The 12,840-nt window shown below is 41.3% G+C and overlaps 2 protein-coding genes across 3 annotated transcripts; one reads left to right on the forward strand and one right to left on the reverse strand.

The window, feature by feature from the left end:
* Positions 1–1,035: 1,035 nt before the first annotated feature.
* Positions 1,036–4,575, reverse strand: chmp1b (chromatin modifying protein 1B). The gene is made up of 8 exons (XM_046040290.1): positions 4,186–4,575; positions 3,076–3,173; positions 2,812–2,958; positions 2,627–2,695; positions 2,409–2,516; positions 2,266–2,309; positions 2,025–2,097; positions 1,036–1,744 (listed from the first exon to the last, which is right to left on the reverse strand). The coding sequence occupies exons 1-8, from the start codon at positions 4,199–4,201 to the stop codon at positions 1,700–1,702; spliced, it is 600 nt and encodes a 199-aa protein (XP_045896246.1). The 5' UTR covers positions 4,202–4,575; the 3' UTR covers positions 1,036–1,699.
* Positions 4,576–4,710: 135 nt separating this feature from the next.
* LOC123963432 lies at positions 4,711–12,251 on the forward strand. Of its 2 annotated transcripts, XM_046040289.1 has the most exons (3): positions 4,711–5,038; positions 5,117–5,244; positions 7,828–12,251. In XM_046040289.1, the coding sequence occupies exon 3, from the start codon at positions 7,837–7,839 to the stop codon at positions 10,144–10,146; it is 2,310 nt and encodes a 769-aa protein (XP_045896245.1). In that variant the 5' UTR covers positions 4,711–5,038; positions 5,117–5,244; positions 7,828–7,836; the 3' UTR covers positions 10,147–12,251. The 2 variants fall into 2 exon arrangements, with proteins under 2 accessions (XP_045896245.1, XP_045896244.1); XM_046040288.1 differs by lacking the exon at positions 5,117–5,244.
* The last annotated feature ends 589 nt before the right edge of the window (positions 12,252–12,840 follow it).

The raw sequence follows: 12,840 nt of genomic DNA on the forward strand, positions 1-12,840 counted from the left end.
TCAAAAAATATACAGACATTAACACTGTTCCGATCAACGAATATGATGAAGCGTGGCTATTGCTCACAATGCCCACTAGATGGCAATGAAACGTCATGGGTATGGAGGGGTTAAAGCACCCTCATCATGGATGTAATAACCTCCCTCCTGTAGAGCAGCACAACAGCAGGTGGACAGAAAGAGAAAGTGCGGCTGCAGCACGACAGAGGCCGGGCCAGAGTGAACAACGGACCATAGATAGGCCCTATGTGTGTTTTCATCCAGTCTCCGTTTGTAAGAGTGTTTGAAACAGGAAAACATTGATTCCCATTCCTCAGTCTGTTCATGAAAGAACAAAAGTTAAGAGTCATAACCAGAGTTATTAAATAAAGATGTCAATATAATGTTATGTTGTCTTAAGACTTTCAAGGGTGTTTTGTGACAACCAGTAGAGGAGACTGGGGTTGGTTGTTACATGTCTGCTATGAACATGTAACATTTAAAAGCAGACAATTGTAACTAATTGTATCTCACTAAAACGAGTGAGTTTTTCGTCCTGGGAGCAGGTACGGGAGACCTGGGATGGTTGTAACATTTCTGACATTTCTGCCGGTATCTCGGGGCTCTTTTAAGCAAGAGCGTCAAATGAGAGTTCCCTGGCAATGACGTGACCTGATAAAATCGGCATTAGGAAACCTTTTACTAAACCTGACGCACCTGAAATACCTCTTATGTTATTATATTACATTTATATTATTGCCCTATGTGATTTATTTGCACCAAATTTCTCACAAGGTTTCTTATCGATTTTCCCCTATAAATATTGGCACCTTTATCATGAACAAGACCCTTCCTCTTGTGTTCACCCCGACAGATGTAAGTGCCATTACTTCAAAATAAAAACACACTGCAATTTCTGAGATGTCACAGAGCCAAGGTTGTACAGTATGTCACTTTGTTTTGCAGTTAATTTTCAAAATGGAGGTTTCACTACAGATGGAATAAATTTATATATAATCACTGAAAACGACAAGTTATTTAAAAAATGCAAATAAATAAAAGTATTATAAAACTTTATTGTTTACTTTCTGTATGCAATCTCCAGACAGTAACCCCTTCCCAAATGATCAGTGAAAATACTGAAGATGACCAGACCAACAGACACAAAACATCCGGTATCTTCTTAAAATATTTGTCAGGAGGAAAATACAAGAAATCAACACAGGAAGTCAATTCAACATTAAGGTGGGGAAGGTCTTTTACATTCTGACACCAAGAAAAAAAAAACCCAATGTTTTCTGCAATCATGCACGTATGAACCAAAAATGTAATTCTAGTCCAAAACCTTAAACTTATTCTTCACCATGAGTATTTGAAATTGGCCAATAAATAGAAGGTAATAACTGTGATGCTCCATATTTAAAATAAAAAATGCTTTGAGTTCTTAAGTATACATATGAAACAATTGCATTACATTACACATTTCTCATGGGTAAATATGTATGTTTCAGAAATACATACATTTTCTACAACCAGCATCTCTGTTAGTTTACAGAAAAGGTATCCAAAGATACTAAAAACACAGAACCAACAAGGGCCATTATCTGCAGAAAACAAAACAGTAGCTCCTCGACAGAGACAGGTGAGTTGTAATGAGGAGAAAAGGCGCAGAGTAAGATTCAGGTAGTGTACAGGCATCCTAAAACTCTGCAGCCATCCTTTACACTTGATCTCTGAGTTTGGCGAGCCTTTGAGACAATTCATCCTTTGGACGCAGAGAGGGAAAAGACGGGCATTAGTGAGGAGGATGGGAGATGAGAGAAGATTCAGGGTTATTTGGAGAATCCACTCCATTAAACTTTTTGCAAACACTGCATTTTTGTCTCTTTTTTTGACAAATACACAGTATTATAGGTAGAGATTTGGACAAATGTGACATTTCTATCAGTTGAAATGCTGTTATTGTAATCCCATTTCCTATGTCCTTTCCACCCAATTTGTGAGATATATACAGTAGATGTGAAAAGATTATAACACATGTGTACCTGTTCTGCAGAGGCCACGCTGGTACCCACTGATCCCGTCTGGCCCTGAGGGAGCTCCATGTTCAGGTCCAATCTAAACATGATGCACACACCAATATTCAAAACCTTACTTTAAGATTAAAAACACAATGTATTTACTTACATTATACTGAATAATACTCTCCAAAACATTCCTGAAATGTGTGTTGGATTAAACATTATGATGTTGAGACAAAAAGAATAAAAATAAAAAAAAGGTTACCCTGCTTCATCAGCCATTTCATGCAGCAACGAGTCCACTTGATTCTGAAACACACATTAGATTTACAGTGAATGTGCTTGCCGTTAACACACCGTCGGAACAAAAAAAAAAAAAAAAAGAATGAGTAGAGCAGAGAAATGTACCTGTGGTGTTGTGAGGGTTGTTGTGCTGCTCATGGTGTCCTCCATATGGGCTGTCTGAACATCCAGGGTTTCAAACTGGTGTTCAAATTTGTCCATGAGGGCTGAAATCTGGAGGAAAAGTGGGGGATTGAGACATTGTTTTATTTCTTGTTATTAGGTATTTGTTGCTAAAAAGAAATATGGAAGGTCATATAATCTCACATAAAACGCCACTTTACCTTTTCCAGATTCATACTCTTCAGAGTGGCATCCATGCCTTTCACCACTCCAGCCATAGATTTTGTGACCTTTAGGAATAAAACATGGCATCACTAACATGGAAACCACAATGACAACAGACAAGCGGTAACTGATTTTCGAGGCCTACCCGCAGTATACAGTGACCCAGTATTATTCAATGTACCTGGTTCATTGTAACTGCAGTTTGGACCCTTGCTGCCACTGCATCTACCCGGGCGCTCATCCTCAGGAAGTTCACAGACTGGTTCTTTTGTCTGATGGCGTTTTCTGCATGGATCCTTGCCACTTCCATATTCCCCTTCTGAATGGCCTAGAAATTAAACAAAAAATACAAAGTGGTTCAGAAAAAGTCTTCTGCAGCCAACACGAGCCAAGGGGGCTTTCATGATGCTCCAGCTTGATGACTGGCTTCAGTTGTGCAACTTACTTTCTTGACTTTAGACTTCTCTATTTTTTCCTCTTTATCACATTTCTTGGCATTTCTTTGGAGTTCTTTGGCAGCGAACTTTAAATTGAAGAGATTTTCTGTGATACAAGGTTAAAGAAGTCCAAACAACAAACAACAATGGACGACAAATGATATAGCTGGGGATAACTCTAAAAACGGCTGCTGGAGGAAATGGCAGTGAGAGGTCTTCTCATATATTGCTGACTAAATCTCTGTCCTCATGTGTCATGTAGTTCTCTCAACTCAGAACCTGTTAATCATTGTTGGAAATACATTTGATCAAGACTATACGATGTGTTACCCCTTTCTGGTGGCAACTATGAACTGTGAGCCTCTGTAAATTGCTGATCAGTGCATTGTACAAATGTTCAATAAACAAATAGCCAAAAAATTGAATCCACATATTGAATCTGAACCCTGAGGGTCTGGGAAGTTCCCTGCTTTGCTTGTTTAGTAATCCAACCTCAGCTGTATGTTCCCACTTTCTTAATAAATAGCCCGCATTTGGTCTGCTAATTAAAACTACACTTACACTTTAAAACAATAACAATTGTACTATTAACTTTAGCTGAGTAGACACGCTGTGACAAATACAGGTTATGAAACTGGTATTGTTTGTTTCCTTTTCATTTGCCTGTGTTTAATGCAGTTCCTGTGAAGCCTTCATGGCGCTGTGTTAAATCACAAGATTACCTGGAGAAAACACGCCATGTGTAAAGACGTGGGCCCGCGCCGAGCACACATTGGTTATTTACGTTTATGTGGAGTAGTAACTAACACCTGGACTATATGGTTACACTATAAATCCCCAAGTGTCAGTTGTTGTGTATTTCCAGCTATTAGCAATGAGCTTCCAAGGCCTTCAGCCCAGTTGTGTCCCATTTTACGACGCCTGAATTTCACTAGGAAATGTTCAGGTGATTCAATAAGGCAGCACTTGTGCCTGCGGTGGATATCTGACCTACTTAGCAATGTTGCATATGTCTGTCGCACATAAATATCACCAGCTCCCGTCGTGTTGTTTATTCGGTTTTCAAGCTGTTAACGTCACACCAGTCTTCTCTCTCACCACGGGTTTTTAAAGGATACTTTCCATGCTCGGCATCTCGAGGCGACTCTTCGGTATGAACAGCTACACGATGAAATCCTCACGGTTAGTCCGCGGAGGTGTAAAAAAACTTAGTCTACTAAAACTTGCCAGTGAATCTTTCTGGGTTTCGGTCTTCGTCGTTCTTCCGCACTTCCCAACGCTGTACCAAAATATGAACGTCGTCAGCATCACGTGGTGACGTCACGAGGGAGCTGCTCTCCCGCGCCCCTCCTCCTCTCAAAATGTGAATGAAAAGAGAAAAAAAACTAACCGTCAATAATAAAACACGGCACTTTTAATGTTGTAATTCTTACATTCCTCGTTGTTATTATTATGTGAGTGTCCTCAGTCAGATAAAAGTGGACGTGGCGTTGTAGAGGCGAAGTAGTGGGCGGTGAAGGTGGTTGATTGATGATTAGATTTACGGTGTGGATCACGGCGGGGAGAGAGGATGACTCACTCCGTCTGATGTGATGTTCACCCCGCAACAGCTCGGCAGCAGTGCGGTGGCACGCCGGTAGTCCAGCCTGACACAGCGGTGTGCGCCACCAATAAAAAGTCAAACTTTATTAAACTGTTAAGATGTGTTTTGGACGGCGCAAAGATACCTTGTTTGTTGTCACCGGGTAGTTAGAGAGAGAGACCGGGCGTCGTGATTTACCGTAAATTTCGTGACGCCTGATTGCCATGGAAACAGTGCTCCTTCTGCTGAGGGGAAACTGTCCGTGTTAACTTCAGCATCAACCTCTCCAACGGGGTCGGATAAACCTGTTGGATTATCCACTGTTTTTTTTCTTTTCTTGCATTGCTGTCTCTGGCTTTACTTTCCATTTTAATTTGCCCACAGGCCAGGTGAGTTTTTATCATTGTGCGGCTGTTGTGTTATCTCATTGTGTCTAAACGCAGTTGACGTTACTGTTTATTTTCCAGTTTCAGACAAAATATCCGCCTGCTCATGTACTTAGACCGAAAGTCAACTTGTGATCTGCGTTTATGTCTCACCGAGGATAGGCTATATGTAGGCCACCATAAAATACAGATGCTCGGCTCATTTTGAAGTAAGTGGTGATTTAGTTAGTTGATACATGGGCAACATTTTGAGTTCAGGGGGAAACATGTTGAGGCTGTTGAGAAGAAAAAAGAGCAAAAGTGGGCTGTGCAAAATGTTGTTGGTCATATGAGTGTTTTAAGAAAAAATGTCCACCAATGTCACGACAATCTGTAGGCTGAATAATATAGTATGTGGTGTGCTGTAATCCATTTACCAGGCGTGATATTTTCATATCCTTGAACACCACCATAAGTGGTGCATTTTGTGTCGTTTTTTTGCGCACAAGGAAATAATCCCGGAGAGCCAACGAGTGATGCTTCATTCAGGGGCTGTATGACTCATATAGTCTTATCTATAAAGAAGCCAAGTGGCAGGAGAGCAGTCCTGCTGCAGGACCGAGCTGATGTAACCCCTGAGATTCACTAGAGGCTGCTGTGGTCCATGCTTCCCTGTGCCCCGGGTTACTGCCACTGCGAGCATTTACACTGACGCCCGCCAAGTACTAATACAAGCTGAGGATGTATTGGGGCTGTTCACATACTGGGCATTGAGCAGACGATCAAATGCTGTGTACATTCCATTCCATGACCAGGCTACTTTGAAAACAATAAAATTAAAAACATGGTTTGCTATTTTCCCCCCCACTGACATAAAACATATGTTTTGAAGTAGCCTATTTACATGAATCTTTAGTCACTCTGGCTAGATTTAATTTCATTTATACACAAAATAAGTGAGTATAATTATTCTGATAATAATAATCGTGACACACAGCCCCATACACCTGAAGACCTAAAAAAACTGGTGCGTCTTCACATTTTCTGTCAGGCTTTAGGTAATTGCAATAATTGACTGACCTCTAACTCAGATATTAAATTTCATACACATTGAATTTGATTACATTTAGAATTTTCTCTTCTAGTAGTAGTAGGGTGGAGCTGGACACAAAACAATAGCAGTGCAGCCTGGTGCAAAAATGTAATATGCTAAATATTCCCATTTTTTTATTCTGTAGCTTCAGACACACTTAAATGTGCACACACTCATGTTCTTCTCTGTAGTGTTTTTGACTGCTTTTTGAACACACAGAAAAGATCCGGTGTAAATTGTCCAACCACTGCTGACTAAATCAGGAAGGCAAAACAAATCTGAAAGTAGATAATTTAAAGCACATTACAAGTCATATCTTTTATTGCATACAACGTAAAGGATGATGACAGCATTCATCTTTCAAAGCACCCTGAGGACCCTTAACTGATCCGTTAAGCCTAATGGTGTCATAAACATATCTGAGAGTATAAAGGTCCTTTAAAGCTTATTTGCAATGGGCCAAAAATATGTTTGGCTTGTAGTGAGTGAGTCAGCGTACATTAATGATACCGTACCTTGTTCACTCTTACAAATACAATGTTATAACATTATATACAGCAGGAATAAGCACATTGTCAATCATCAGCATGCTGTTTAATAGCAACATAATTCAGTCCAGTGTATAACCACAGCATTACATGCCTTGTTTGGTATGAAAAGCTTAGATTCAGTACTCCTGCTTCAGAGGAAGAGAGCATATACAGGTGCAACAGAAACAGACAAGTCCAGCCTGCCTCTGTAGATCTATCAGCCAGATTGTACCCGCAGCTGACAGCCAGAGAATGACAGACAGGTGAGTCACCTGTAACCAGCAGACCAGCACATGACACGCCAATCAGTGTTTGTTAAACAAAATGGCGTGAGAAACCGCTTGTGACGTCACTCATAACACTATAGGAATGTATTGAATCGCTGTCAGAAAAAAAATCCCTTTCAAAACTCACAATGCATTGTGGGAGGGGTTGCAATACAGAAGACACATCCATCTTATTTACAGCTCAAAAAGTCACATCTCAGAAATTTGTTGTCTGCATTAGATTGGTTGAAGCAAATATCTGTTATTACCATGTGGTAGAATATTCATAATCTGTTTAAGAAATAATTTCAACTTGGGTAAAATAAATGAGTTGCAGACTTTACAGCTAAACTGTTGCAAGCAATTGCAATGCCATTCAGTTGACTTGGCCAAATGTTATGATGCTGTTGCCACCTGGTGGTAGCACTCACTTTGAGTATGTTGCTGTCCTGTATTTTGAAGAAAATCTGAGCAGTGACTATTTCACATCTTGCCGAATAAGTAATATCTCATTAGCACATACTGCAGCCAGAAAGGAATAATGATGGAAACATCTCTGACAAAAGCCTTAAACAGTGCGTTTTTGTATTTGTTTGACTACACTTTTACATTTGAGACTTTCCAGAGACGAAAACAAAAGAGCAAACGAGTGAAACATATTCTAAAGGATAAGGACAAGGTGCTGGGGTGATACAGACAATGTGTAAAGTGAAAAATAGCTTTTTCTGCACACATTGCTATTTGAAAAGGGCATATTGCACAGAAGACAAAAGGGAAAGGCTAGTGGATTATGAAAAACCTGCTTTTTTTAAGATTACAATATGTTTTCTGCCCCATTGCACTGCCTCAACCTTTCATTGTCCATTATTCCTCACATCAGACATAATGTGAATGTGATACACATCTCAGACCTCTTTTTCACAGGTAAGGGTGATGGAGCTGCAAACAGAGAAGAGGTTTCATAACTTGACCCTCGAGCAAATCCAAGCTCTGGACAAGGTCTTGACTGAGGTGATCCCCATCCATGGACGAGGAAATTTTCCTACACTGCAGGTGAGAGCGAAAGACATCATACGTGTGGTGAAGGATCGGCTGGTCGAAAGAGACATCCAGGTGAAAGATATACGGCTTAATGGCGCGACTGCCAGCCACGTCCTGGTGAGGGATAACGTCCTGGGCTATAGAGACCTAGACATCATTTTTGGAGTGGAGCTGCCGCGGCAAGAGGACCTCCAGGTGATTAAGGAGGTGGTGCTGGGCAGCCTCCGAGACCTCCTCCCTTGTGGAGTTAACAGACGCAAGATCACCTGCCTAACGATGAAGGAGGCTTACGTGCAAAAGATGGTGAAAGTTTTCAATGAGCATGACAGATGGAGCCTTATCTCGCTGTCTAACAACAGAGCTAAGACCGTGGGGCTCAGATTTGTAAGTTCCCTTCGGAGACAGTTTGAGTTCAGCGTGGATTCCTTCCAGATAATACTAGATCGCATGCTGGAGTCTTACTGGGAGACTGAAAGGAAACAAGGAGGAAAGTTGGCATTGAATGCTGGGAATGTGTCTAAAAGAGACAATGAGGATGGGAACAAAGAGCAAGAGCAAGCAAGCGTTCCTCTGGATGTAGAAGCAGATATTGAAAAAGACTCGTCAATGGCAACCAGCCGAGAAAGTCGATGCCAGGATGAAGCAGTTTCTGTGCTTGAGAAAGAGCTTCCACAAGCTGAGGTTGAGCATGTAGATGGAAAGCACGAGGAACAGGAGGTGTCAGAACCTGTGAGTATTAACTTACAGCAGGAGGAAGAGGAAGTTGGTAGCATAGAGGATGTTCATTCAGAGGAGGACATTGTGTTTGAGCTATGTGAAGAAAATGGAGAAGAGAAAGGACAGTTTCACAGTGATTACCCTTTGGTTTCATCCCCTAAAACCTTATTTGCAGATGTCAGGGATCCGCTGATGACACATGCATGTTTAAAGCTACAGAGCAATGAAGAGATGTCTGCGTCACAAGCTTCCCAGCAGGCATCTGTACGGCATACAGAAAAGTTGGCTCCGCAGGAAAAGGTCCATTGTGAAGAAATGACTCAGTTCAAAGGCGACTCTGTAATCTGCAGGACTGAAACCGCTCCAAGCCTTCAAGATTCACATCTTGAATGTTCCTTTCCTCCTCCAGCGAAGAAAACCTGCAGCACATCACAGGACATTGTACCAGACTACTGCCCCTCACCAAAATTACAAAGAAAAATGTCACGGAAGATGATCAGTAAGCCAGAGAAATGGTCTATACTGACTGATTTGTCAGATCTTACAACACAGCTGTTTCCACCCATAGAATTCCCAAAACCACTTCAGCCAAAGCCTCCTTTACAGGAGAGCACTCAAGTTCACTGCTCAAATGTTCCAGCCTCCGAGCCAGACACCTTAGACACCCTTACAGTTCCCCAACACAGTCCAGCCTGTACACTTAAGGATGGGACTGGCTCCAATGAAATTGTAGAACAAACTGTTAAGCCAAAACACTCGAAGAAGCCTCCTGATTCAGAGACTCAAGGCCACACAAGTGCAGCAAACGTAGCCTCACATCCTCAGATCAATGAGCACACGCCTAAGCTGGCAGAAACTGTCGCCAACAGCTGCGGGGCAAGCCCGTGTGTGGGGGCAGCAGAGGAGCACACCATCACTGTTGAAGCAGAGTGCATGTACGGTGACTTTGAACAGGCGATGGACCACCTCCGCCACCGCCTCATTGCCACCCGCAACCCAGAGGAGATCCGAGGAGGGGGTCTGCTGAAATACAGCGACCTGCTGGTGAGGAACTTCAGACCAGCCAGCGAGACAGAGATCAAGTCTTTGGAGCGGTACATGTGCTCCCGCTTCTTCATCGACTTTCCTGACGTGAGCGAGCAGCAGCGGAAGATTGAGGCCTACCTGCAGTGCCATTTCATTGGCAACGAGGAGGCGAGCAAGTACGACTACCTGATGACCCTGCGACGCGTGATAGATGAGAGCACGGTGTGTTTGATGGGACACGAGAGGAGACAGACGCTCAATATGATCACTGTCCTGGCTCTGAGGGTGCTGGGCGAGCAGAACGCCATCCCCAACACAGCCAACGTCACCTGTTTCTATCAGCCGGCTCCATACATGACAGAGCCAATTTACAACAGCTACTTCATCACCCAGGCCCAGCCCCCGCTCGTCTACCACCCTTACCCTCTGCATGTCCACATGCAGACTGGCCTGGTGTAGCTACTGTGACACGCCCACAGGGAGGCATGTAGGCTGCTTTCAGCATGGTGCTCTGCAAGCAGAGGCACAAATGCAAGTTTTAACAACAACCACAGGCGCAGTGTTGTTTAATGCTTTGAAATCCCTCCTGCTTATGACATGAAAGATCAGAAGTGAAAGGGGTTTGGAGGCAAAGCACACCACCCTTTCAAGATGAACACTTTTGAAAAGGAAAGAAACGCTAAGAGCCCACTTTTCAGAGAGCTCATAGAGAGCAGTTCATTGAAGTGGAGTGACTTTGTTTGTGGCTGTTTCAGCTCAGTTTTGGCAGGGCTCTGTATTGGTCGCTATACTGGAGAATGTTGTAATGTGATAATTCTTTATGGCTTGAAGATAAACTTGTCTAACATTTAAAAACATAATCTATGAAACAGCTGTTGGCAGCAAAAGTCCAAGTTGGGTTTAAGTTTGAATAATGATAAATCCTTTCTGTTTCTGAAGGGGCTAAAACCCCATATAGCTGTTTTGTGAATCATCAGTCTTTGTGGAGTAAATTTCAGCACGTGGCTATACCTGTGTATTCACTGTATAGTACAGCATTTACTGAGGCTATACATTAGAACAAAGTTGCTGTGGCTTTTCCATGATATTGTGCGTTCTGTATTTGTGAATGTCAAAGGTAGAAACAAGAGATTCAGTTCCATAAAGAACTATTAAATTATTAGGGTGGTGAGGGGGGCTGAACCTAATGTTTCACTTTGTAAAAAAAAAAAAAAATGCAAGCCTCCCAAGGGTTGTTAAGGCCCCTGAAAAAAAGTATTTCTCTAACCATGAAATAATTGTGAAAAATTAAGCAACAATCAGTTAAAGTTTAGAAAAGCATCTTTATTCATTGTTTTTTCAGAGTTTTGCACATTAGCGCTAATCTGCTTCATCAGAACTTAATTTGTAATTTGACTAGTTCATATTGACAGTGGCCTGGCAACATGAGCAATCAACCCACCAACTCTAACAGATTTTCATTCAAATGTTGCAAAATCCTGATTGGTGCACAGAAATACACGGCGTCACCTTTCTCCAGCGAGAAAAGCAATGGCAAAAAAACAAAATTCAGAAATCTCTTGTATGAAATAACCAGAACTGTTCAAATGTGGGCGGACAAATGTGTTCTTTCTGGACCCCGTCACTCATTATAAAAAAGCATGATTGAGAAAATGTTTTCAGGGCCTTTGATGTTTTATCTGAAAAGCTTATTTGTCTAACTGTTAACTACACTGCAAAGAAAAGCTGAAACATCTAAATTAGTATGAGAAACAAAACACCCTCCCCTGCCTTGAGTCAAGATGAAGTGCATTGTAATCCTTTTGGCATAGTACTAGAAGTTATAATCCAGGAATTGTGGCCAATTCAACCTGCATTTTATCAAGTCAAAGATTTGCCTGTTGACGGCATTATGAAGAAAGCTTTGGCTGTCTCTAATTATTACGAAAATAATGTGTGAACTGCTGAAAATGCAGAGAGCATGTTGAATTCTGTTTTTCCCCTCAAACCTGCCATTACCGTCTTCAACAGGCTGAATAGACTTTCTGTGTGTATTATGTGGTGACAGTTGTTTGTTGTTGTGGACGTAGTGAATGTCAGCTCTGACGGGGTTTTTGCCTGCTGTTGTGAGCCAAAATGTTACTGCACATTTCAGTTATTCAAGCAGTGTACGATGCAGCCAGCAGTTAGTGCACCCTGTCTCTGCCTGTTAGTTCATTGTGTATGCATAACTCCAGTACATGTACTTAGTATAAAAAAAAAAAATAAAGACATTTTAAGCACAGGTTAGGATACGTGGGCTATTCACACTAAATCTGAGACTGAAGCACAATGTAAATGCACATCGCTGTTGTCGAGTTATAAAGGTGTTTCTGAAATGCTTGTGAATCTCCCACTAAATATTGAAGACAGTACTGTGTGTGGTAGTGCCCTATGTAGCTTTAACGTGGTGTATCTTGAGACTTTGGGTATGTTGTGTATCATTAAGGACGTGTTTCACCAGTAGATAAATTAAAGTATTCCTGTTATGATATCTAGTTGCTGAGATTGTTGTGTTAATTGTGGTAATAAATATAACACACACACTCTTTGTCTGGAGTCTTCCATTGGTGGAGTTACACTTCAACTGCTATGCCATTCATTTGTACAATTGTCTTTGCATGCATTTTCCTTTAAATTATTATTAGTATTATCACACAAATACTTGAAATACTGGGAATTGATTTGTACCTTTATACTCATCCGTGACATAAGCTGCTACAGAAAGAATCATCACTGTTTACATATGCTCTTATCTGTAAGTCCTCTAAACACGTAAATACAAATTGATTTTGAGGCCGGTTTGCAGCATTTGGTTTTGAAGTGCTGCTGTTTTCAGCAATCTGGTATATGGTTAAATGTTTATATTAAGGTACAAGGTACAAGGTTGTTTATTAGTCATTATACAGCACAAGGCTGCATAACGAAATGAAATTTGTAGTTCCTTCATGCTACACACACAACATGTGATCAAGTATAGTCCTATATTAAAATATAGGAACATATAAAATAAAATAAAACAACATACGTGTGCAGTTATATTTATACACGTAAACACCCCGAACATTCCCCAGTGCATTTTTTGAATTTGCATCTGGGATGAATGTAAACAGCAGCAAGCAGATGATAATATGA

Source organism: Micropterus dolomieu, linkage group LG23 (assembly GCF_021292245.1).
Source record: "Micropterus dolomieu isolate WLL.071019.BEF.003 ecotype Adirondacks linkage group LG23, ASM2129224v1, whole genome shotgun sequence".
NCBI classification, from domain to species: domain Eukaryota; kingdom Metazoa; phylum Chordata; class Actinopteri; order Centrarchiformes; family Centrarchidae; genus Micropterus; species Micropterus dolomieu.